We start from the raw sequence: 26,666 nt of genomic DNA, 5'->3' as shown, positions 1-26,666 counted from the left end.
TGTTGATGATAGTACCCTTACGGAAAAACGTAGTTCATTTATTAAATTAAAGTGATTTAACTCAGCTTTTTTCTCATCCAGTCCTTAATCCATCATTTCTTTCTTGATTGCCTTTTTTTAGTTAGTAAAATTAATGCAATACTCAATGCAACGACTTTTTTCTTTCTTTCCATTATGTTCAACGTGCGCACATGAATCTAGCTGCGGAGCGACTGAGTCAGATTGTACCATGAAAAATTGACAATAATATTGTGTAGTGTGCGGGGATCATTTTATTGATGAAGATTTTGACAATCTTGCATTGACAATATTATTGAGTGTGTGCGGCTAGCCTATGATTTGTAACAATATGGGTTATGATTACCTGAAATAAATGTATTTTATTTTATTTATTTATATTATGTCAAAATGCTATCTCTAGTAACCAAATGAACATATAAATAGAATATTGGGAACTGAGGAAAATAAACAAATGTGCGATTATGAACAAATGTCGATCCGCCCCTACAGCATATGTGAACAGAAATCTTCTGCACCCCAAATATAAACTCAAAAATGATCAATTAAAGCGAGCCTTAAGTTAAGAAAATCACTTGTCCTTAAAATAAAGTAGTGCTGAAAACTACTCCCAAAAATAGATCGCATCCATTTCTTAAATCAAGCGATACACATGATCATTTATCTGGCTCGTTGTACACAAATATGAGCCCCACTATCACGTAAAAACAAAATTCCATATACCTCATCACTATCCTTTTCATCAGCAGCCAAGGTCTTCAGCCAGATCTCCGCATCGTTCAGATCACAGTTCATATACACCGTGGTCCAGTTGGCGCGAGGCCTTCGGACCAGGCCATCATTGGTGGCCACTAGGGAGAGACGGTGCTTGGAGCCGCAGGTCACTCGGACTCCTAGCATCTCGATACCGCGTTGGAGTGATGATGATGACCAGTAGAATACCTAAGGAGAATATATGTATTATTGATACTCAATTTTGACATTCCATTTGACTCACAATAACTTATCCAAAAACAGTTTAAAAATATAATGTGGCTAAAATTCAATGTAAACACAATATGGAATACTGAATATATATAATGTCGGGACACCTTTTCACACACGGTCGGTTAGCCCCATGGTAAGTTATTAATTAACTTGTGTTATGGGTGCTAACACAACTGATAAACTACATATAGCTACATATATACATATTTATAAATACATATTGTAACACCCAGACCACGGCCAACAAGCATGCTCATCACACAAATGTCGACCGAACCGGGAATCGAACCCGGGACCTCAGGTCCGGCAGTCCGGCATGGTGACCATTGCGCCATCGAGGTCGTCGTGAATACTTAATAAATTGAATTATTATTTACAAGGTCAACTCTATCTCTGTACCAAACATTAAAATAAGTTTAGTGGATTAGACGTGAAAGCGTAACAGACAGACTAAGTTACTTTCGCATTTATAATATTAGTAGGGACTCAGTAGACGGTTCATTTGCATAACATGTAGGTATTTGTGTAAAACATTCAATTAGTGCCTACTCAAATAGAGTATAATAAAAGGATTTTCGCAAACTTGCTGCAAGCGAATTATTTTAAACTCAAATACTGAGAATTATATTTCTAGTTATTATAAAGTAAGTTCACTTACTTGTAAATTATGTAACGTAACAGACACGCTAACGTTGCGGTAGTGTCGCGACAGCTGCGGCTTGCGCGGGCGCACGTTTTTGAAGATACGACCACGCCGCGTCGGCCGGGTGATGCCTGAGAGGATCAGTTTTAAGCTCTCGAACCACCTTCAAATAGAGAAAAAAATTATATAATAAACAGTGAAATATAAGCGTTTGTTAACCACAGTTGGTGAGAATATTAGACAGCGCTAAATACCTAATTAGAAAAGTTGACAGACTTGAAGAGGTGGAGTGAGGAATGTAAGGGGAGTATATATACATGGAAATACTTTTATGGGGAGAGTACATAAGGAAGTATATAAAGTACATAAGGGTAAAGTACATAAGGGAATTGAAAGTATACATGGAAATACTTTTATAGGGAGAGTACATAAGGAAGTAATTAAAGTACATAAGGGAATTGAAAGGGGTAGCACATAAGGATGTAAATAGGAGAAGTATATAAGGGGTCCATAAGGGAAGGTTTTTCAATTACTACTTGTTGTTATTACCTGAGAGTACTTCCATACAACAGTAACACTGGTCCATTTCCTTCCTTTTCAACAGGCTTGGTCTCCATACTAAGATGCAAATCTAATCCTTGGGACCGGAATGCTCTGTATGAGTCGTGTTCCTGTGAATAAGAATAATTTGTAACAAAATAATTATAAACTAGTTTTATTTCACGGCTTCGCCCATCCTTGGGGAATTTCTTTCTGTACACGTATAAAATATAGCCTCTGTCACCCGGAGATAATTGTAGCTTACAACAAGAAATAACTTTTCTAATCAGTTTAGTTGTTTCAGAGCCTATTCAAAGAAAAAAAATCCCTCTTTATAACATCAAAGATATTATCGATTGCGAAAACCAAAAAATATATTCTTAATTTTTAACTTCCCAAAAATTAAGGTTGCAACAAAAATCCCGTCCTCCACCCACCTGATTACTAGAATACGCCGGCAGCCTAGTAGGCGCACACGGTGCCACAGCATGATGGTCCCTGGGATCAGCCACGCACTGCCAGCCCAGCTTGACGGACAGCCGCAGTGCCGGCACCCGCAGTACGCGGCAGTCGTCGTACTTACTGGCCGTGCGTCGCGGATCCTAGGGACCACCATGCTATGGCTCCCTGGCATTATTTTTTCATTCTATTCCACCGTCACTGTAACTTAACCCCAGTTCTCCACTCACCTGATTACTAGAATACTCCGGCAGCCTAGTAGGCGCACAAGGTGCCACAGCATGATGGTCCCTGGGATCAGCCACGCACTGCCAGCCCAGCTTGACGGACAGCCGCAGCGCCGGCACCCGCAGCACGCGGCAGTCGTCGTACTTGCTGGCCGTGCGCACGTACACGTCTAGAGTTCCTAGGAAGCCGAGACGACCTGGAAAATATTATAAGAAGTGTTGTTGAAAATTTGTGGTCTTTATTTTACGGTGAGGAGCACCGTTTAACTTTGATTGTAACCATTTTCATTTGTCACATTGCCAAGAACAATGGGCGACAAGTATACGGCTGGTTATGGTTATAGTTAAATGCTGCAACTGGGACTGTGTATTTTCGTCCAGCATTGAAAAATAATGCTGTACTTATGGTCGCATTTAGCCATCGCAATTTCAGTATTTTTATATTCTCTAAGAAGGTGTACGCTCTTTCTATCCATAGTAAGGTTTCACAAACTGTAATATTTGTTGGTATGAATTAAGTTATGATGATACAACTTTGTGACTATTAAACTATCGGGCCACACAAAATGCATGACCGACACGAGACAAGCATTGGTGTGTCGAAAGTCCTGTATTACTACCTAGAGAAAACCTATTTTCCCATGATTATCTTGTAATGTTTGCCTCCCATGCGATTCAGTTACTCCCTTCATACATGGAATAGTTTACTTACATTCATTAACATACGCTATCACATCACAAATACGTTAATTAAAAGCTACTAAGCTCCCAATTAGTGTAGGATGATCTTCATGTTTATAAAGTTTAAAAATAACCACTCAGACAGCGACAGTACCCCACTCTCCCCCGCAAAGGGGAGCGAACGATCATCGAGGGCTGGTGGTGGGTCTACCACCGCCCGCCTCACGCTCAGGGCACCGCGCCACATCTCATCAACGTGGCTTGTGAGGACTCACATAGTGTGAAAGTCTCGTGAAGAGCTTACTATAGAAATGATCCTATGAAGTAAGGTCTTAGAGCAAATTGTTGTATGGCGCGAGGTCGTTCACTCGCGGAGAATCTTAACACCGCGATGTAGAAAATGACGTCAATCGTACAGCGCCATCTAGCGGCGCGGTAAAGAAGTTTTGTTTGGTACTAAAATAGATTTGGTCGGCGCGTTGATAGAGATAACAATTACTGTTATGTTGACATTGAATATGTTTTATAATGTGGTAATTTTGATTATTACGTTATAAAAACATGCTATATTTTGTATGTTGTTATAGGAATATTTCTATAAGATTAACAGGATTATTAATAGCAACCTTAGGCATATTGGAACTTTATAAAGGATTTTTTTGTTTGTTATTGACTTTTAAATATGAGAATATTGTTTATTCAATGAAATAATCAATTTTTTTTTATTTATCACTACAGGAATTTATATAAATAGCTGTTACTATTTCGTAGAAAATGCAATAATGTAACGTACTTGCTAGTCCACAGCACTACCGCTTATCTACTACTGGCTCACTATTCTCTTACCATTGGTCCAGTCCAGCACCAGGTCAGTCCAGGTGACCTCCATCTCCTCGGTGGTGTTGTAAGGGTCGAGCGACACGTGCAGGAGACAGGTGAACTTGGCGCAGTTCACCGTGAGGCGCCCGTGCATCAGGAGACGGACCTTGTCCCACCAGGATAGTGGGGCTGAGGGGTCCAGGGATGGGCGGGAGACTTGGTCGAATGCTGTGAAAGTTAAGATGAATTTAAAAGTGTCATGCAGATGTAATATTGAGATTGAATAATGCTATTTTGTGGTTGTATATTAGATTACTGAGTTTTTTGTACATTTCTTACTACATACTGTCTTTTAGCCTGTTTCCTTCCCGTTCACAATTCTGTATCCAAATGAATCGCAGAAATATTTCAAATAAAAGTACTCAGGGTAGAACTTACTAGCCAACGCTGATTTACCTATATATGCTATAGTGGAAGTCGGAAACATTTTTGACAGATTTACTAAGGAAAAATCTTCTGGGTTTTTTGGTTCTCAAAATTTCATTTATGCTTTCCGCAGAGTTCGGGTTTTAATTACTAAGGTATCATTACGATTAAATGGACAAAAATTAATCCTCATCATATCAGCCTTTGGCTATCCACTACTGAAGCGCCAGCCAAAGATTAACAAGCCAATAAAAAGCATCTACTCACACAAATTACAATGAGCTATCACGGGTTCCCAGCAGGGTCCGAAGGCGTAGCTGTACTCCGCCATTTCGCAGCACAGGTCGTAGTACCACTTGAGCGGCATCATGCTGCGCTCCAACTCCTGCGCACCCCACGGTGCACCCTGGTCTATTGTCACTGTGCGGACCGCTGGGGAAAGAAGAAATTTATAGGGTGGGTTCTAGTACTTGTGTTATAAGGTGCTTTATTTAAGGAAAAATAAGAAATAACTACATTTCGGAAAGTACTAAAAGAAATAGTTTTAATTACCTAACACCTACAAATGTCACAATCAACTAAGAAGCTATTTCAAGCTGAATTCAGGCTCATGCCTGAATCGATTTAAGTGAAACTTGGTAACCTGTCTCGTTCAGACCCTGAGAAAGGACATAGAGTACTTTTTTATGCGGGTTCGGGAAGTAGTTCCCTCGGGACGCCGGTAGGAACTGCTAGTATGTCAATAAACCATCAAATATTCGACAAAACAATAATCAACAATTATCTCACAATAAAAAAACAATACACATAACAGTAACACTATAAAAATAAAAACAATTACATCTGCCCTTGACTCGCGCACCCGTTTACGTTTCATTCATAAGTTTTACGAAATAATTGTCGAATGCGTAACATATCGTGCATAATTTAACGCTCGATATATTTTCTAGTGAAATCTATATCGCCTTGGCTGCGTTTTCTTAAATAGTATATAAAACATGGGATATTGGGCTCATGTATCAGTTCCGATTTGGAAGTTTCATCATAGTGACAACTTCAACTTCTAGCAACTACAATTAAAAATGTTTTTCAAGGTATTTATTTAAATATTTTTTTTAATAAAAAATATCTTGAACTATTGCATTTGTAATTCTAACATTTTGTCGCCAACCTCAGTAGTATCCCAGAGCGGAGAATTCCTACTAACTGTTTAAAGCTTCTCCGCTTTGCTGAAGTCTGGACCTTAAAATGTGCTAGTAAAAAACTGACTCAAGTCTATAACTGAGTTGAGAATAATTTTATTAGCTTCTAGGCAAGCCTTATAAAGATCCTTTTATACAATATCATGCTCTAACCAACATGACCTAAAATCATAACCCTCTTATTTACAGGTGGTTTGCGTGTTATCCGTGGCTGTCGCCGTGGCATCAGGGTACGGCCACTCCTCCCAGTACATTCACCGTCACGACGGACACCATCAGCCCGTGTACCATGGACATGGACACCATGATTACTATGTAAGTTATACCCATGATGGAAGGGCATAAATAAATGTAGTTCATTAAAGTGCTAGATAAAGGTTCCACATTAAATTACATAATGCCTTCATAAATCTAAACTATCTTATTATAAAGGTTATTTTTTTGTTTGTTTGTTCGCACCTTTAAGGCTCTGAAACTATTGAAACCATTTGAAAAAATCCTTCCCCATTAGGTAGCTAAATTATTCTCCGGTGACATAGGACTACATTTTCTCGTAGTGCGCAAAGAAATTCCCACGGGAGGCGGGTGAAACTGCGGGAGATTTCTCGTCCTTAATAAACCTTTTTCATTTCTTCCAGACCTACCCCAAATACGAGTTCGGTTACGAAGTATCGGACCCCCACACTGGTGATCACAAGTCACAGCACGAGCACCGCGACGGCGACGCCGTGAGAGGACACTACTCGCTGCAGCAGCCCGACGGCTCCGGCAGACACGTGCACTACCATGCCGATGACCATACTGGGTAATAATACTAGTTCAACTGTCGTATTCTAAGTGTACCTATATTTCGCGTAAACCCCCCCGCAGAACCGTTCACTCGGATGTGCGCAGTAACTGTCCGTGCCTCGCATGCCTCACACTCTCACACGTTTTTGCTTACCTTACACTCTGCCATACATACATACATGTGTCCCTACATAAGAATTAACCCTCAAATTCATGGTAAAAATTTGTATAGCAACAGTTTATCAACATTGCTGTTAAGCAACGAGAATGTTGCGTCGGGCGAGAAGTTGTCAATTCCCATTAACAACTCAGTAACACGTGGTTTTGCCCGCAAGTCAACAACGTGTTGATTCAACTTTGTTCCTCAACAAAAGTTTAAGTTAGCCAAAGAATGTTGGGGGATTTGGAATTACCGATTTATTGGAAAGCAAAAAAAGCTTACTTAAGCTTTGGTTTCCTAGGAAAGCGGTGCCGTCATATAACGGCCGTAATACAGCGGTGAATGACGTCACTAGAACGTTGTCTATGTAAACGAAATGGGGCGGTTTCCTAGAGAGCGGTAACGTACACCGTAACTTCAAAAAACGGTGCCGCCATTTGCATGACGGCCGTCTTGACGGTGTCAGATGGTTTGGTGAACGTTTTATTGAAAGCGGTGAAGCTTTTTTAAAATGTATTAGTGTTTTTTTTTTCGGAACAACGTAAAAAATGAGTTCCAACTCTTGGAGCAGCGAGGACGACGAAATTTTAATAGATTTCGTTCGTAACCACGAAGCAATAAATAATATAAAAAGTAAAGATTATAGAAAAAGTCAACTAAAACAAAATTGGTGTCGTGAAATTTGAGAAATATTAAATAAAACAGGTTAGCAAGTATAGTACAACTAAAAAAAAGTTTATGACGGTGTGTTAAAACGGCCGTGGAACTATCCACATTTCATCACCGTAAAGACGACCGTCTATTTGCGTCCGTAATATTACGGCCGCTATATGACGGCACCGCTTTCCTAGGAAACCCAAGCTTTAAAGCTCAATAATGTCATCAAATATGTCGTTTGTAACCGTTATCTATTGAACTGCGTAACACATAATATGGACACGAAAGTAATAAAATCGTATTTCTTCCACAGTTTCCACGCGACGGTCAAGCACAGCACTCATCACATTGTGCCTCATCATCATTACTGAAGTTTTTCTAATCCTTCAAACAATACTCATTCTGTTACTTAAATATTTACACTTTTTTATATTTATTACTTGGATATATTCATCGAGGGACGTGAAATACAATAGAAATTTCCCGAGGTGAATATTTGCAAGATCAATTCTGTTTTTAATGCGACTGTAAATAAATGCTTTTGGAACTTACCTTCTGTTTTAATTTAATGTGTATATGCTATATCGATTCTCGTTTTATTTCAATTTATAGTCGATAGTTTTATCGAATTTTACATTAAGGACGCTTTTACATTTCTCACTCGCTCAATTTTAGGTAAACTAGCGGCAACACAACGACATTGCGCTCACACACACATAGAAGCCATTGTTGGCCAGATTTTGTACATCACTCAACGAAATTTGATACTTGCAAGATTTTTTATATTATTTTATTTTTTTTCGACTGTAACTAGTTGTAACTTACGTGTTTGTAAAGGGTTTCACGCTTATTGATATGATTTTTAAATTTTGTGTGATGTGTTTGTCATCGGATTATATGAGTACTGGGGGATTCAGCACTAAGTAACCCCTCTATACATAAGTATTTTGGATGAAAATAAAAACCGTTGTGAGAAATTAAAATGTAAAAAATAAAAAGGGTTTCACGCTTATTGATATGATTTTTAAATTTTGTGTGATGTGTTTGTCATCGGATTATATGAGTACTGGGGGATTCAGCACTAAGTAAGTAAATTAAAATGTAAAAAATAAAAACAGTAAACAACCAAAAAAATATAAAAACAAAATGACAAAATTAACATATTTTTAAGAATTATTTTTAACAGTCAATATTTTTCTTGAATGTAAACTATGGTCCCTAAGGCTAGTGTATCGTGGGTCAACCAGTTCTGGAAGTAAACAGGTGTTGTAGAATTTAACTAAATGTCCTTCCATGTTTTCCTTCCAGAACTGGTCGTTTCGTTCCACAAATGCATATTTAATTTTGACATTGCCAGTCCATACGGCAAATACGCATTGGTTTTGACCAGTTACTCGTAACTGGCCCTGAATTTGGTAATACCATTTGCTTTTTTTGTTTATTATAAAACCCTCTGAGGTGCATTTTCAAAAGTCAAAAAATATCAGAATGGCTGTCACCGTAGGATGCTGAATATCTTCAAAACCACGAGGGTAGCAATTGGTAGCAACTAATGGTAGCTGGTAGCAATTAGGTAGCAACTCTCTAAATGTATTTCGAGAGGATCGGTGATTTGTGACGGCGGTCCTGATGCAAACTATTAAAAACGGTTGTCGTGTCTCATTTGTCGTGTTTCCATCATTATGAATTTTAAAAACATTAATTTATATAACATAAATTATGAACATACACACATACATACATACAAAGCCTGTCAAAATCATAACTCTTCTTTGGCTTTACCGTAGTTGGGTAAACTCCAACATTTTTTTTGGTCTATATCCAATTTTTTTTGGCCGTGGCATCTGTAAAAAAATTTACTATTTCATAAAAAAAAAAAGTTCGCCATCATGAAATAAATACACATTTTCAAAATCACAACCCCCAAAAATCTTTTAATTGATTACTCATAATATCAAATTATTTAAAAAAATGTGCCCGCCATTTGGAATTAAAAAAAATATTACTGTCATTTTAATAGGTATCTATTATCTATACAATTCTAAAAATAAGTACGTACGTAAGTACGGCCATGATACAACATGATGGCCGTACTTACTTTTGTTTTGATCCGAAAAAGTATCAACGTATTTCAGTCCCAGTACACAAATCGTTACACTCTTTATTTTAGATTTTACGTATTTATTTTTTCCGACAAAGCGATACACCCATGCGTCCATGAGCGCGTCTGAGCGCGGAATGACGGTCCGAGACGTGCGCATAGCGAAAAAATGTATGAAGAAATTTGAGAGTGATTTTATAATTTATTGTAAATTATAAAGTGGTTTATGTATGTCAAAAAAAATAGCTGAACGTGTAGAAAAATACATTAGCTGTGATTGTTTTATTATTGGAAGTTATAAATAAACTCCACATTAGGGTTACACGTACTTATTCAGACCCCTTTTTTTGTACTTTTTTATGATTCTTCCGGCGGTGAAAACGAAATTGTGTAAAAAAAAGTATGGGACTGTGTAATTATAATGCATTTAACGTGGAGATGAATAAATTACCTTTCATTTAATACCATAATATTGTGAAAATTGTAACTGCTTATGTGTCAAAATGGTACCTAAAAAACATTGATATTTGCGAGAAACCGAGCAAGCGTCCTTAATCAATATCGATATAGTCAAGTACATCACTAATCGACATTTTATTCCTTTTAAAGCCTGTCTTAGTATTCAAGAACACAGAAGTCATGAATGTACTCTATCGCCGATTTAAATGGCTGGTTACCTCTTGGTGGAGCCTGTTCCTCAGCAGCCAGCAGCGTGCCCCACATCTTGAGCTCGCTCATGCTGAGCAGCGGCTGCGGGAAGTCTCTCAGCAGCAGCTGCCACTGAGAACAGCTCATGTTGATGCTGCGGCACCACAGCGTTGTGAACTCGATGCCATCTTCTGGCCATGGACTGAGGACAAATTTAAAATAAAGGACGACATAAAATAATATGATATGGAAAGAACAGAGGCTAAATTAATATTATAACATGGACATACAATATTTTAGAAGGCTCCAGAAACGCATTCTGAGTGCACGCGATGAGGCGGCGGCGGCGGCGACATTATACACCGTGACTTTTTAGTCGTCTTACAACGGCAGCCCACTTCATGTATCCAATGACTAGTAAACGTTCATATAAAAAAAAAAAATATTTATAAGATTTGAATAATTTAAAAATAAAAATTAATTCATTATGACGTAGATTATAAGAACACCCTGTTGTGAGCGCTGCCCGAATCTTGTATCAATGGAGCGCGGCGCGTTGGGAAGGTACCTGCTTTCTACCGTTTGATACGTAAACATTTTTTTTTCAGTATTTTTCTTTGCACCTATTATCTTAATTAAGTAAGGCTATAAAATTAATAAACGTGTCTAGTGGTATTTTATGTCGGATAGAATGAGTAGACCACCTTTGTAAGACGACTAAAAAGTCACGGTGTATACAGTCTGTAGTGTATGCAGGTACATGTGCATCATTGTATAGGTTATGTCATTATTATGACGCCTCGTGCGCATACGTCACTCGGTTATAAATACCGGATCGAGCGGTGGGGAGCACGGAGGAGAAAAGACTAGCGGAGATGCCCTAACAAAAATCTCCTAACAAAGCAGCGCGCCAAAATTCGGGTGAGCGGGGGACGAAGGACGTTATTGTCTCCACCCGTGCTCCACCCTTATACGCCTTTTATGGGAAGCCACCCATTTTTTGTAAATCCATCTAGCGTGGAGTAGGATGATTAAAATCTAACCCTAAACTAACATCGACCACTAGTGACATACTCAAAAGTAAAGTAAATAGGTACTCAAAATTAATAATTCTTTTAAAATAGTAATTCAATTAGAAAGTTTAAAGAAGCATTCATTTGAAATGAACGAAGAAAAAGAGAGATAAAAAGTTAGAAAATTAATTGTTATATAAGTATTATTTTGTGCAGAGAACTTGCCCCACAACAATTTATTTACTCCTCCAGAAATGAAATAGGTATCTAGGAACCATTAAACGGAGATTCGATGAAAAATCATTTTTATTCACCACGGGTCTAAAATACCCCCATGGTGTAATTTAAGTATCAACTTATGGCATTGTGTTAGTTCGTCTACTAGCCACTATGGCATCACAAGCACGAAAATTCGTTCTATTTGTTCTAGAACCGTGCTGCGATGACTGTTGTTATTTTCGATGTTGCCACATTACGAAATTCACCAAGAAAAATGGGAATTAAAATTATAGGGACAATGTTTATCAAATTAGAGTTTTCACAACTGTATCATAACGGCGCATCCACTAAATAAGTAGCAGACTTTATGTGAGTCGGATGTTGCTCTGAGTAAAGGTACATTCAAAAAGTATGTACGGCAAGAGAGATATACATATGTAAAACATTGCTGATCTATTCTAATATTATAAAGAGGAAAACTTTGTTTGTTTGTTTGGTTGTAATGTATAAACTCAAAAACTACTGGACCGATTTTAAATATTCTTTCACCATTAGAAAGCTATATTATCTGCAAGTAACATAGGCTATATTTTATCCCGGTGCGGGCAGTAGCTCCCACGGTACGCGGGTGAAACCGCGGGAAAACGGCTAGTGATGAATATAAATAAATCTACATAGTTAGAGTTATGATTAATTTTAAGATAATTTTTTAAGAATGGGTGATTGCATTTTCGATGTCTGGTAGCCCTTAATTTTGTAACGGGTCTCTCTGTCTTGATGAACACAATTTTACTTCAAATATACGTAAGTCGACTACTTACCGAAAGATGGTGTTTTTATAATATAAAATTTTCATGATAATATATCATATGTTTTGGTTTGTAAATAATCTATAAAAAAACTTGTAGGATGCAAGGAAAAATGAAGCTGCTTTTTAAGGCAAAAATTGGTACCAATAATATACATTAATACAAGATTGATACGAAAATAATACAAATTCACTTAGAGGTTCTAGAAATGCAGCTATTCGACGACAGATGTCTCTAGCAAAAAATATGTTTTAAAGTTAAAATATTACTTACACGTGAAATGTTATCCTATGGTATGTTTGAGTTTGGATCCTGAGCAATTTCTACAATTAATGATAGCGCATTTCATCGTTTTAATCGAGTAACAAATAAAATCTGTTGAAATTGTGGTAAAAATACTTAAAAATACAACTATGACAAGATGTCAGTTTGATGTAAAGGACGGTATATGGGCGGTGTCCAGCCACGCCTGCCGTGACGTAGTCGTGACGTATTTGACCTACCTGAAGGCGCGTGACCTACCTGCGTTAGGGCATCTCCGCTAGTCTTTTCTCCTTCGTGGTGGGGAGTCTTCGCCCCTGGCTGGAGGCCTTAAAATCTAGGCATCCACAGGGAAAAGTCCGGTTAAGCAGTACACGGCCTCCTAGGCTGAACTGCGAGATGCCATACCAAAAAAAAAAAAAAAAAAAAAAAAAAAAGGTGGGGAGTCAGTCGTTGTCAGACTGTCGACCTGTGTGGTGGTGCGTTGGCGAGTCGATTAACATAATAAAATGAGCGTACAATACATTGGCGACGAGGATAAAACCGTGAGTGTTTGGACCAACAGTTACCTATTATCTAATTTTTATAATTTTGAACTACCTATTAGTTCTGTGATCCAGAAAAATATTTGATATACAAGGTTATACTAAATAATTTATCCTATTCATGCCTATACCAAATTAATGTATGCTAAATAAGCTTTGACAACAAGTAACCTCTGACCGATGTTAATATTCAATCATATTAAAAAGAGCAAAAGGAAAGAAGGAAGGGAAGAGAGTAGAATGACAAAGTATACATAACTTTTATGTTCATGTATGTATCACCCGAATTGCAAACAAATTTTAACCTTTTTACGTAATTCTTTGTTTAAGTTTACCTTGTTACAATTCTAATGGAAGTAGCAATATTTATTGCAGGTGTTAATATTTATCAAATGAGTAATTTATAATACAAAATCATTACTTAGTGATCAGTTTACTCATTCTTAAACCTGCATCAAAGTTTATTCAATAATAGGCATTTATTGGAAGCAATATAAAGTTGCTGGTTGTTGAATTGTCGTCAAGACGATTTTAGCAGTGGTGGGATTTCCTAGAGGATATAATACAATAACCTATTTGCCTTATAATCAATTGTGTTTAATAATTGTTGTGCTTGCATGCCAACAAGGCGGAATGTACACGGATCTTATTATGTTGTTTACAATCCTATTTTGTAAGTGCCTGCATTCTAAGCAAATAAAGACCTATTCTATTCCAAAAATCTGCTGGTCATTAAATTGACAGCTTGACGGTTAGCAGTAGTGTATATCTACTGGTCATTAGATTGACAGCTTGGCAGTTGGCAGTAGCGTGTATCTACTGGTCATTAGATTGACAGCTTGGCAGTTGGCAGTAGTGTGTTTCTACTGGTCATTAAATTGACAGCCTGATTGTTGGCAGTAGTCTATATCTACTGGTCATTGAATTGACAGCTTGATGGTTGGCAGTAGTGTGTATCTACTGGTCATTAAATTGACAGCCTGATTGTTGGCAGTAGTCTATATCTACTGGGCATTGAATTGACAGCTTGATGGTTGGCAGTAGTGTATATCTACTGGTCATTAAATTGACAGCTTGGCAGTTGGCAGTAGTCTATATCTACTGGTCATTAAATTGACAGCTTGACAGTTGGCAGTAGTCTATATCTACTGGTCATTAAATTGACAGCTTGACAGTTGGCAGTAGTCTATATCTACTGGTCATTAAATTGACAGCTTGACAGGTGGCAGTAGTCTATATCTACTGGTCATTAAATTGACAGCTTGACAGTTGGCAGTAGTCTATATCTACTGGTCATTAAAGTGACAGCTTGACAGTTAACGGTAGTGAACGTCTACTGGTCATTCAATTGACTGTACACGCATAAATTATCTGGCGATAGTTGTCAACTACTGCAACAACTAAATAGTAAATCTTGATAATTTTTATATTTTCTGTGCCCGGTGATTTGGATCATAAAAAGCTTCCAAACTTAACTTCTCAGAGTCTAGTCAACAACTTATACCTGCTATATTGTTCTGGTACTTAACTAACTTAATTCAAGTGCTTGCAATATAGAGGATATTACAAGAACAAACTGGTGGGTTATATACTCAACGGTTCTACAAATGACAAACATGTGCTAGGTATCTAGTTAAACAAACAGCACATTGAGGGACCGTAGTGGGTTGGCCATGGATGTTGAAGAACTCGCCCAGCTATACTGGTATGTATTCACCTATGCACAACATCCAAGTCCATCAACACCTCTAGTGGGTTGCCTACCCATAATAGTGTTAATTATAACAGTTGCTCAGTCACCCTAGGTATAATTTCAATACTTTTACTTTATTTTGCTGTATTAAAGAGGTTGTTATACAACAGAGATATTCCAGAAGATACAGAACAGTAGAACAGCATACAAGCAGCAATACTAGCTGGAAAATGTGGATCAAAATTTTGGTATTCAATAGATAGAATCTTTGGTAAACATGCTAGCTCACAATTGTAATTTCAGTACGTTAGGTTGATATAAAACTCTTAGATCAAAAGAATATGGAACTAAGCATTGGAGCAATCTGTGATTTATTTGACAATGCTACTTTATCTACCCAACTGCCTCGTTGGTCTAGCTGTCGCAAGCGCGGCTGCTGAACACGAGGTCTCGGGTTCGATTCCCGGGTCGGGCCTGGAAGTTGGTGATTGATACACCCGTGCATCGGAAAGCACGTAAATGTCGGTCCTGCGCCTGATCTCTTTCCGGTCGTGTCGGATTGCCTTCCCATCGGGTTATGAGAGTGAAGGAACAGTGAGTGCACCTGTGTCTGCGCAAATGCTTGTGCACTATAATATGTCCTGCGCAGTTGGCTAATCCCCTTACGTGAGTACAGCCGCCGTAGCCGATAATCGGCTAGGAGGACATCATCATCATTTACCCAACTGGGCCTTCTCATCTGTGACAAAAAATCTTTTAAGGATGATACCTGGAAGGAGTTCCAATGTAGATACTTACTCTGGGAACTGTCTAATGATGATTAGCTCATGGATGATTGTTGCAATCAAGTTCTCAAAAGTTGATGATTGCGTGTGCTTTTAAAACCTTCAAGATTCAGGCTTGAATGAATTTTAATTGGTATCTTAGCCTCTTTTTTATTGATTTACATTGGTGTTTACAAATAGTTTAACAAAGTGGCCCTCATTATAATATTGTTATTTGCAAATTATGTTTTACAGTATTGCAGTACCAATAAGCAGTATAAGTACATTGAGAGTTGTGGAAGAATATGCTTCCATAGGGGCGAATAACATAACCATATATGAACGTATATGAAATAGAATCCATTTATTGATCTCAAGTTAATAAATCATCACATTAATATATTCTTGAAGTGCACACCTACTTGTAATATAAAGTTGTGTAATTTCCTCAACCCATCCCATAAGATAAGATCCATATGGGTGGTGGGATGGATATCTGTTAACAAAATAATGTCTTGTGTCCATAGCGTTAGGGTTAATAATAATTGATCTTAGAACACCAATCTTAGGTTACCGTAAGACAATTGGACTCGCACGAGAGGTAAAGAACTTTATCACTATTTACATTTATCGACATTTATTACTCTTTTGTGCTAATTAAACTACACAGTTGCGTCGACATTTGGTTAATAATAACTAAAATATTATTAAGTTCCTAAGTCCTACTGCAATATATAATCTGAGTAAGTGTTCCTTAAAGTATAGGAAGTAAAATTGCCCTTAGTCACCAAATCGTTTAAAAATTTACTTGGGTGCTGTCCCTATAAAAGATAATAATATTTTTATATTCTGGTTGTCTAACTAAAACAACGTAGATAAAGTCAGCTGCAATAAAGGGTAAGCGCTTTTGAACGAAACTATAAACATACTTATGCAGCCAACTATACTTACATAAAAAAAAAAAAAAAAAATATTACGTTACCTATTCAATTCAAAAAAATATACGCGGTCATGAAATTGAGATATATGTAGAATTAGAATCCCACATTTATCTATGTGTAGACAAATGTTTTAGAAAGGTTAGCGGTTGTTTTGCAAAAGGAAAATTGCATCGACTAGAAAACTGTTTGTGAGCTGCTGTCACCTTGTTGAAAGGAAGAAGAGCATGAGTTGAGGGTCAGGGACTCTTCTATTTTATGGTGATGCAGAATGTCACAGCTTCAAAATATATAGTGCAAAGTTAGTGACACCTGTTAAGACGCCACCGTGATTTTGATAGCCGTTTGCCATGCCAAATTATAGGACTACCCGCTTACCAATGGATCTGAAATTTTGATATAGGTAAATTGATATCTTTATCTAGATTCTGCCAGAACGAAAACACGATACTGATAATTTTACTCGATCATAATTAATTCCGAAAACACGTCTAAAAAAGTACTATTTTTGAAATTACAAGGAAGTTACACTATCTTTATGTTTCAAAATTACTCTAATATATTCTTAACATCAATATTAACGTTCTGTCAAAGTCATTTTTCCATAACTATTACCAAACATTTTTAATTAAAGTTTTAAGATATTGGATTTTTTGAGCGGCAGCGATCATGATAGACGCTACGCAATTCTGAACCTTATGTCCGTGCTCTAGCGATTGATACACAATGTGTACGGAGACGAGCCAGTCCGGCGATAGCCCTCGTCGAGGTCGGACCTGCGCATGTTGTCGCTCCGGCCGTAGGTATAATAATTTGTGACGATAACTCAGATTTGCGCGCGGCCCTATGTGTGCGTCGGCTTGTAAATATACAACTTTCGCTCGTGTGACAGTGACGTCGTCCGAGCATGACGTGTTCTTATCGCTTTTTGTTATGGGTACAGTCGTTTACAAAAATGTCTAGTTGTTCACGAAGAAAATGTTTAAGGAGTCAGGTAGCGTTTCAAAAAATGAAACAACATCCAAAGCTTTTTATTATTACATCTTACAGTTTTTCATTATTTTCTCATAAGTTTTTTCAAATTGACATTGACAGTATCTAAGAAATAAATGAGGTGAAATATCTAAGATGAATTAAATACTCCTTACATATTTTCTAGCTCGGGGTACGAGGACAATAAATAAAAGTGTGGACTTGATTTTTCAAGTAGCGATTCAGAATCATTATAAATAAATAAATATTTTTATTGGGTATTAAACAAATCAAAAACTAACTTAATAATTTCAATAGATATTTACACAGATAAATAAACATTAAATTACGTAATAACTGTTTTTCCTTAAACAGTCGTAACCCCTAAATAACTGTATTTGTACCCGACTGTACCTCTTGTCACGCACACAAAGTCACTGTATATGTACAAGGGTTACCCACACATAACGGCGCGCAAGACTGAGTTGAACTTACTATGAACAAAAAATCTATGGAGACCGTGTTATACTATAAATTCTTTTTTTTTACATTATATTATTATTTATATTTCAGTTTTAATAAATATGTTTAAAAATGAATTACTTAGCTTCATTACTTCTTTGATACCTTACAGCTTCACTACATACATTTATAGCATACATAACACACAAGATCTGCGACGCTTTTATTCCTTAACCACTTAATTTTTACTAGCTGTTTAACGCGATTTTAGCCGCATTCCCGGGGAACTTCTTCCTGTGCCCGGATAAAATATGGCCTACATTCACTGGGGATAGTGTAAATCTCTAATTGTGAAAGCAAATCAAATCAGTTAAACAGTTTCAGAGCTTATACAATCCACAGAAACAAATAATCAAATCTTCTCTCTTTATAACATTAGTATAAATTATTTAACACTGGTCAAACGCTTTCATTTGATACCCATATTGAGAGAGCTATAAAAAAACAATGCAATTCAGCATTTTCTGGCGGTGGCTATCTTGGACTTTAAATAATATTATACATGATTCTACATACTAATCAAGCCCTTTCATTTGATATCCATACTGAAGGAATTGTAAAAAAAATATGTTATTCGCCATTTTGTGGCGGCGGCCATCTTGGGCCGATATTCACCAAATAAAGCTAGGAACACTCCCGATTAATTTCATTTCAAACAAAAAAACCTAAATACATATCGATTCATCCGTTCTGGATATACAAACACACATACACGACACACCACACATACATACACACAACCATACGCGTCCAAATTATCATATTACTCTTCATAAAAAGTTTTCATTACAAATAATTTTTGTAAGTACAACAAAAAAAAAATCCGATCAAAAAATAAAAAACTTAGGTAAGTTGCGGCTCCCTATCTTCCCTGTTCGGTTCTCCTGACCCCGCGCTGACCTCGGCGTCTGCGATTGGCGCGAAATTCAAATTTTACACATTGAGTGAAGAGTATAGCTTGCGCGACGCGATAGACGCGAAAGTGTAGTGGGCGGAGCTATCTAAAATCAAAAAATCCGCGGTGCGGTCTTAAAGTGCGTTCGTTGCATAATATGGTTCTAATTAGTTAAAATCTGATTCGTAATGTTACTTTACACCTTCGTTATAATCAATATGTAACCATGAAACTAAAAAGCTTACCATCAAAGCATAATAATTCTTTGACTACTTAAATTTTTGAAAACCACATTAGGAAAAGCAAACAAACATTACAGAACGCAATGTCCGGTGATAATAGTGTTCTTGGATGCCTAACCGAAATATAAGTATTCCTATCGCACTATTATATGCAGTAAGGTATTCATATGTTGGGTGTTGAATGCTAAGAAGCTTACAGTTTCTTGACTAGATATTGGACATACATTGATGTAGGGTATTATGAATTTCAGCGAGTGTACTAGCAGAAACGTGCAAAGTACCAGCGCTGATCAATAGGGTTGAAGACCAGATTGTTTGTTACATTGCTGAGATAATGATAGGCTTTGATATTCCACTCTCAAATTAAAAACTACATATTACCAAAATTAGTTGAGTTAGCATTCTCTTGCTTACAAGGCACACAAAGTACTTAACTCGTACATAGAACTACAATTTAAACCATTAAATTGGAGACAAAGTATGTGGTCACCATTAAATGGGTGACAAAGTATGGAGTCACCATTAAATTGGAGACAAAGTATGTGGTCACCATTAAATGGGTGACAAAGTATATGGTCATCATCAAATTGGAAACAGTCCATCTAGGTCACCATTCAATTGGGACGATCTTATGTGATTACTTTCCTCGTACGGCTCGTACGGTTTTGAATGAGTGAAAAGCATTGATGAGGTACCCTAATGCCGATCTTTTACCTTGGAACAATGCATTCTGTATCAGTTTTAAGTGAAGTCGAACCAAGCAAGATGAGTGCTCATTATCTGAAGGTACAGCAATATTTGAGATTTGCTTGATTTCACATGGACTGATTGGCGGGATGTCTGCCAAATGGACGGATCATCTCTAGTGTAGAGATAATACAGGGCCGGAACAGCGGCTACAAAACCTGAAGTTAAACTTGCCGGCCTGATATCACTGCTACGAATTTGTCTTGTTGAGCCTGAAGCAGATGCTGGTATGTTACCGTCTGCAAAGGGACGGATTTTTATTTATGTTTATTTCACAAGGGAAGGGATGTAGTGTCCCGCAGTATCACCGATATCTGTCGTCTCCTTAAATGGAAAGGGAAATGAAATGGAAACGGAACAAAGTAAATCAGTTTGATGGCAGTGTGATCGGTGGACTGATCTGATAGCGTGGTTTTGTTGTGCTGCAGGTGTTTGATAGATCTTTAAGAAATTACCAAAATATTTATGAGTTTGATTGTTGTACTTTTTGAAACAAGGTTAAAATCAAAACAACAAGGGAGAGATGTAGTGTATGCAGGTACATGTGCATCATTGTATAGGTTATGTCATTATTATGACGCCTCGTGCGCATACGTCACTCGGTTATAAATACCGGATCGAGCGGTGGGGAGTCAGTCGTTGTCAGACTGTCGACCTGTGTGGTGGTGCGTTGGCGAGTCGATTAACATAATAAAATGAGCGTACAATACACAGTCTACTTCATTTTATCTCCCTACTAGTGACCCGCCCGGGCTTCGCACGGGATAACATTATTTGCCCACTATTAAATGTACATTATTATACGTATAAACGTTCCCCTTTAATCACTCTATCTATTTAAAAAAAACACATGAAAATCGGTTGCGTAGTTTTGAAGATTTAAGCGTACAAAGGGACATAGGTACAGAAAAAGCGACTTTGGTTTATACTATGTAATGACAACTCACCTATCATAATCCATATCTCTAAGCCGAGCCGTTGCATTCTGAGTGCCATGTATAGTAGTATCAGCAAGTGCTATGAGAGTGAACCGGCTGAGGCAGCACGCGACGAGCCTCGTGCGCGGCGGCGGCGCGGCGCGGCATCGCTGCACGTAGATCTGAGCGTCTTTCTGACGTAGCGCGGCGTAGAGCTCTTCGACTTTACCAGCTGGGAGGAAGAGGTGGGGCTTGCATAGTTCTTGTACCTGTGTGGGAAAAGAAATTTTGTTTTTTTTTATATGTTTTTGATCTCAAAACTAATAAAAGTAGGTAACACAAAACACAGTCTTATCGCTAAGAGCGATATCTTCCAGACAACCTTATAATAATTATGAATATTGGCAATTAAAGTTACGTCTCGAATCAATGATGTCCCCTGCATGCAATATATAAATTACACAGACATTTACACAGAATTGATTTCTATAAAGTAATAAGTCACATGAATTGACCTTACCGCCCTTATCATACTTATACCCGTATTTCCAATATCCCATTCCAAATTATTATTTATATTTTAATACATTGCCAGTTTTAACATTTAACAAATCACGGCAAAAAACACATCGATACTGATCAAAGTCAATGTTATCTGACAATCCTACTAATATTATAAACGCGAAAGTTTGTATGTATGGATGTATGGATGTTTGTTACTCTTTCACGCAAAAACTACTGAATGGATTTTAATGAAACTTTACAATAATATAGCTTATACATCAGAATAACACATAGGCTACAATTTGTAAACATATTGTTCGAAATACTAAACCTGCGCAGACGAAGTCGCGGGCACCAGCTAGTAAGCAAATAAATTAAAAGTCACGTTGAATCGAATGCAGTTCATTCTAAACTTTAATAGCTCGTAGTGTATTGATAACGTACCTACATATGTCTCATTTGTAAAACTAAGTGCAAAAGTAATATTTAAATGAAAATTACACCTGGATTCGCAGTCACGTGATTACTGATTAAATTCTATCTAGAGCGAGAAATTGAATAATTTAAGGAACCGTGAACCGTGAACAAGAAAAATCAAGATCATTGCTAATCTGGTAAATAACGGGAGATCAGATAGGCAATAGCTCCATGTCAAACTCGTACTCAGCTCCAGCCGTTTAGACTGGAAGTCATATTTGGAAAAAGGCTAGGCAGATAATATGTATACCTTAGCGTCAAGCATGGTGCGTCGTTTCTGACTCTCTTTGTACTCATCTTCCAGTAGCTCGTAGTTGTCACGTAACTTCACCTCGAACGGGTCGTCGCTCATCTCTATGAGGAGCTCTTCAATCTACACAAATTTATATAAACAGGTAAGCTAGTTATTTTGAAGACAAAAGGACACGAGCCTTTACGAAACTTTAAACGATTCTATATTATTAAATTATTTATTGTTGAAGTAATTGTTAGTCTCCATAAAAACACAAAATATATTTGGTGACCAATGATGAATATGACAAAAATGTAAATCCATTATTCATATTCACACTAAACAACAGCTAAGCAACAAAATACTTGGCTGTCACCCACAGAGACAGCTTAACAAATCATATTTTTTTGCCAAAGAACATTCAATTTTATCCCGTACAAATAAGTCATACATTTCACTGTTCCTGTTACCTTAATATGCAGATCACTAGGCAGCGGACTATCCACAGTGAAGGGTTTCTTCTTGATGCCGTGCACCAACTTGATCCACTTGAAGAGAGACACGAAGTCGCCTTGTACTGCCTCAGCAAACCGGTGCTTGTAGGGGAATACTACGCGGACTGAGTCTACGGATACCGACCTAGGGGAATGGAATAAAACAGCAGAATAAAGAGTTATATCTTTATAAAATGTTGCTTCAGATAGATACTTAACTCAACTTTTTTCATCACACAACTTTGCCCGCTGTGGGGGTATGAGCAAAAAGGGAGTTTCTTCTTCAAGCACCCCCTTAGGTACTTTATTTATTTCAACGATTTACACGGCTTTAAAAGTCAATTACATAAATAGTTAGTAATTATAGATGCAATACAATAAAAATAAACGTTAAAAGTCGCGGCCGATCCAATAGTCCTTTTGGTGTCCTTTCGTGTTCAAGGTTCGCTGTAACTCCTTCAAAGAATCATGTGGTCCTGGAGACAACTAATTCAGACTAGCTTATCAGCAGAATAAACTTACCAAACTTTATTCCAAGTGAGCGCAAACCCTTCGTTGGCCTTCCTCTCGACCCTGACGTCGTGGTCATCAGCAGCTCGCTCCTGGCTGTACCCCTCCACCATGATGACCTCGTCTCCATTCAGGATCATGTTCAGCTTGCTCCAGTTGATGGATAAACCGGTCTCGTGGTCGTAGGCTATTGTCATGTCATCTACGATGGTAAAATGTGGTTAAACAAGATGGTAGAAGACAAATTGGTTAGGATCATCTGCCTAACCTTTTCCCAGCTATGTTGGGGTCGGTTTCCAGTCCTACTTGGTTAGAAATGGAAATGTAAAAGGTAAATAGTGTAAAATATTTCTGGGCATTTCATGTAAGGCCATTATTTACTATTCATTTATCAATATTTCCGATATTACACATATGATAATAATAAATAGGATACAAGAAATAAAAACATCTTTACAGTTACTCACCCGTAGCAAACAGCATATTATTCTCCTTCGACAGTATCAGCCCTAAATTCGTCTCCCCCTTAAACGCGACCCTCCAGTCCAACGCACATCCCTTCTTTTTCTCAACTCCCTCTCTTCTCATCTTCATCTCTTGTTGAAACTCCTTCACGGCTCTAACGAAGGTTAGAACTTTGAGGTGCAAGTTGGCACTCCACTCAAGGTCTACATTCTCTATGAATTGGAAGTCGAGGAGAGCTGAGTATCTCTCTTTGGAGAGTGTGTACTCTATTCTCGCTAGTTTGACGTGGAAGAATGTGGTGGGGATCTCGTCTGAGCGTTGGCAGTGGATGTTTCCTGAAATACTTGGTTACATTAGGAAAAGAATAGTTGGTTATATTAAAGTTCCTTGAGCTAGGAACTGGTTAAAAGGGTATGTTTTCATGTGTTTAAAGTTATAATGATTTGGTTATCTTGTGAAAACAACAACACAGACCAAGTGAATACCACAGACGAATAAGGCCACTAAAGAACTCAATTATTTATTTACTCAATCTTTTTCATCAGTTATCCCCAAGACTTTATAGTAACATTTGACATATCACCATTTTGAATTAAATAAGCACAAACCACCACATACCTTGATAAGGCACCATATCAACGACCTTCAACCCTGAAATCACAGCACCAGACTTGCTGGCACTCTTCTCTAACGTGACCGCATCAACCCTGGTCATCAGACACATATCCTCGTTCACTATCAGGAACAGGTTGATATGAGATAAGGCCACGTTTACTGAGATGCTGGAACTGGTCTCCTGGACTTCTTCCACTGGTGGAAGACGGGGGGTTGAAGACTTGTACTGGTTGAGACAGTCGGTTAAAGAGATGATGGTTTGTGCTATGATGGGACTCCATTCTAGACGGAGGCAGTCGACCATGGCTTCCACCTGTCGTGAAACAAAGAGATTCGTTTTACATTGCACCTTACAAGTTAATGTTTACCATTATTATTATTAGGAAACTAGCTGACCCGGCGAACTTCGTACCGCCTAATTATTGGAGGCATATTTAGTAAGTCACAAACACACGACCCAATACTTTTTTAATTTTTTCCTTATTTGCTCACCGTTTAGACCTACCCAAAGCTCAATCGGCCCAGCCGTTCTCGAGTTATAATCAGACTAACGAACAACAATTCATTTTTATTTATATAGATAGATAGATAGATAAATAGATAGATAGATAGATAGATAGAAAGAATAATAGATAGATAGATAGATAGATAGATTAAAAACAAATTGAGACCTCTCAATGTACAGTCAGAACAAAAGTTGGTTTTGATGTTCATTGTCCACGTTACTGAGATCTACAGTGGTAACGGTTAAGTATGGGAGATTTTAATGTACAATTATTTTAGGACCTTATTGTGTTCCTTCTATGCTAACCGCAAAATTTTCTTAATGCTGAACTAAATTAGAAAAATCTGTAACTGTTGTTGTTCCTTACTTACCTTAGAGTCAGCAGGACCATGCGAGGCCCACTTTACAAGCGCGACGGCAAGCAGGGCTTCGCCCCACGAGTGGTGCCGGCGCGGCGGCGGCGCGCGTAGCCCCAACGCCGCCCGCCCGCAGGCTGCCCAGCCGCCGTCCACTAGGAGCTCCGCCCCCCATTGTCGGCCTCCCACTGCTTGACGGGTCACCGCGCAACGGTACCAATCCTCTAACAATCAGATAAGTTACGGGCATAATCAAGGTATAGAAAAATATATATATAGCTATTGGTCTACTCAGCCACAAAAAGAAATAATGGCAACCACACAAATAAACAAGTTCTGCATCTATCATCATTTATGCAAGATGCTCTGTGGCCAACTATGAATGAAGTTAGTAAATGGAAATTATAAAAATACTTGGAAGGTGTCCTATCCATATAGAAAAGAAAATAAATAAATGTGAAGTTTTTTTAATTGCATATAAATAAAACTGAAATTATTCTTGTGATGAGCAAAACTTTATCTAATGTGGCTAAGGTAAGCCCTACCTTATTTGTTTACTGCCAACAAACCTCTAGTCTCCAGCAACTGGTCCAATTTGACCTTGACCCCGCTGCATCCGAAGCCCAAAGCGTTGTCAGTCATCAGTTTAGCATGCACGGTCACCGAGCGCAGTTCTGCACACCCTTGCACGATGCACGACGAGAATATACGCGATACCCATAGTGGGGGGGAGGATGCTGCAACAATATTTAAACGGTTTTATTTAAACGGTTTTATTTAGCTCACCCTGTTTGTTTTATTTATTCTTTCTTGGGTCAAATTTAGTAATTCAAATTTAAGTATCTTCCTGTTGTCAGATTGATCTGAAATTTGGTACACACCTTGAATTCCGATGACAATACAATATAGTAATATCAATAACATTGTAAATCCAAGATGGCCGCCGGTACAAAATGGCGGATTACATATTTTTTCCACAACCCCCTCAATATGGGTATCAAATGAAAGGGCTAGTCAAGTAGAATACTGTCAGCAACCCCAGCGGGGCCCAACAAGGCCAAGGCCTGCCTGGGCTGGGGGATTGTTCGAAAGAGTTACCGTGGTCTTGGTATATAAAAAGGCCTACGACGAAACACAACGGTCTTTTAGTCAGTAAGAGTTTGGCACTCCCTCACCGCTGCTGACCCATATATAGAATGAGGAATATTTGGTATTTTCATTAAATACTAAAAACTAGAAAATAAAAAATCGGTAAAAAAACTTTTAAGTTAAACGGTTTTATCTTATGTGCACTGAAAACTAGAAAATAAAAAAAAAACTGTTACTTACCTTAAACCTACGTAGGTGGTCCCGGTCATATTAGACTAAAATAAAAACGTGGGGCCCTCTGAAATCCTACCTGAAAGCATATCTTTATACTTTGGTAGATCGTGAGCTCGGCGTTCGCTGGTGAAGCCGCTACGGCTGATTATTGATTGTCAAAATCTCCAGTTACGATTATAGTAAGTCGATGCAATCCACACCTATTATACCTCTAGAAGAAAGTATTACAGCAATAGTTAGGTAATAGGCCCCACGTTTTTATTTTAGTCTAATATGACCGGGACCACCTAC

The 26,666-nt window shown here is 37.9% G+C and overlaps 1 protein-coding gene and 1 non-coding gene across 3 annotated transcripts in view; both read right to left on the bottom strand.

The window, feature by feature from the left end:
- LOC124631065 (protein KIAA0100) overlaps positions 1-26,666 on the bottom strand; it is a 49,790-nt gene that overhangs the window by 15,872 nt on the left and 7,252 nt on the right. For both annotated transcript variants that reach the window (XM_047165200.1, XM_047165199.1), the window contains exons 9-23: positions 25,622-25,789; positions 25,068-25,276; positions 24,195-24,504; positions 23,579-23,911; positions 23,124-23,313; positions 22,578-22,746; positions 22,126-22,248; positions 20,925-21,163; positions 10,387-10,559; positions 5,068-5,232; positions 4,402-4,602; positions 2,878-3,071; positions 2,198-2,319; positions 1,664-1,811; positions 742-960 (exon numbers count right to left, since the gene is read on the bottom strand). In XM_047165200.1, the coding sequence (XP_047021156.1) occupies positions 742-960; positions 1,664-1,811; positions 2,198-2,319; positions 2,878-3,071; positions 4,402-4,602; positions 5,068-5,232; positions 10,387-10,559; positions 20,925-21,163; positions 22,126-22,248; positions 22,578-22,746; positions 23,124-23,313; positions 23,579-23,911; positions 24,195-24,504; positions 25,068-25,276; positions 25,622-25,789 (2,963 nt within the window). The remainder of the gene's footprint in view (positions 1-741; positions 961-1,663; positions 1,812-2,197; positions 2,320-2,877; positions 3,072-4,401; positions 4,603-5,067; positions 5,233-10,386; positions 10,560-20,924; positions 21,164-22,125; positions 22,249-22,577; positions 22,747-23,123; positions 23,314-23,578; positions 23,912-24,194; positions 24,505-25,067; positions 25,277-25,621; positions 25,790-26,666) is intronic.
- Positions 3,688-3,889, bottom strand: LOC124631565. Its single transcript, XR_006984522.1, has one exon. It is a non-coding gene; the product is annotated as a small nucleolar RNA U3 (small nucleolar RNA).

Source organism: Helicoverpa zea, chromosome 6 (genome assembly GCF_022581195.2).
Source record: "Helicoverpa zea isolate HzStark_Cry1AcR chromosome 6, ilHelZeax1.1, whole genome shotgun sequence".
Taxonomy (NCBI): Eukaryota; Metazoa; Arthropoda; class Insecta; order Lepidoptera; family Noctuidae; genus Helicoverpa; species Helicoverpa zea.
Note: the sequence above shows the minus strand (reverse complement) of the source record. Positions and strands in the feature narration are given on the sequence as shown.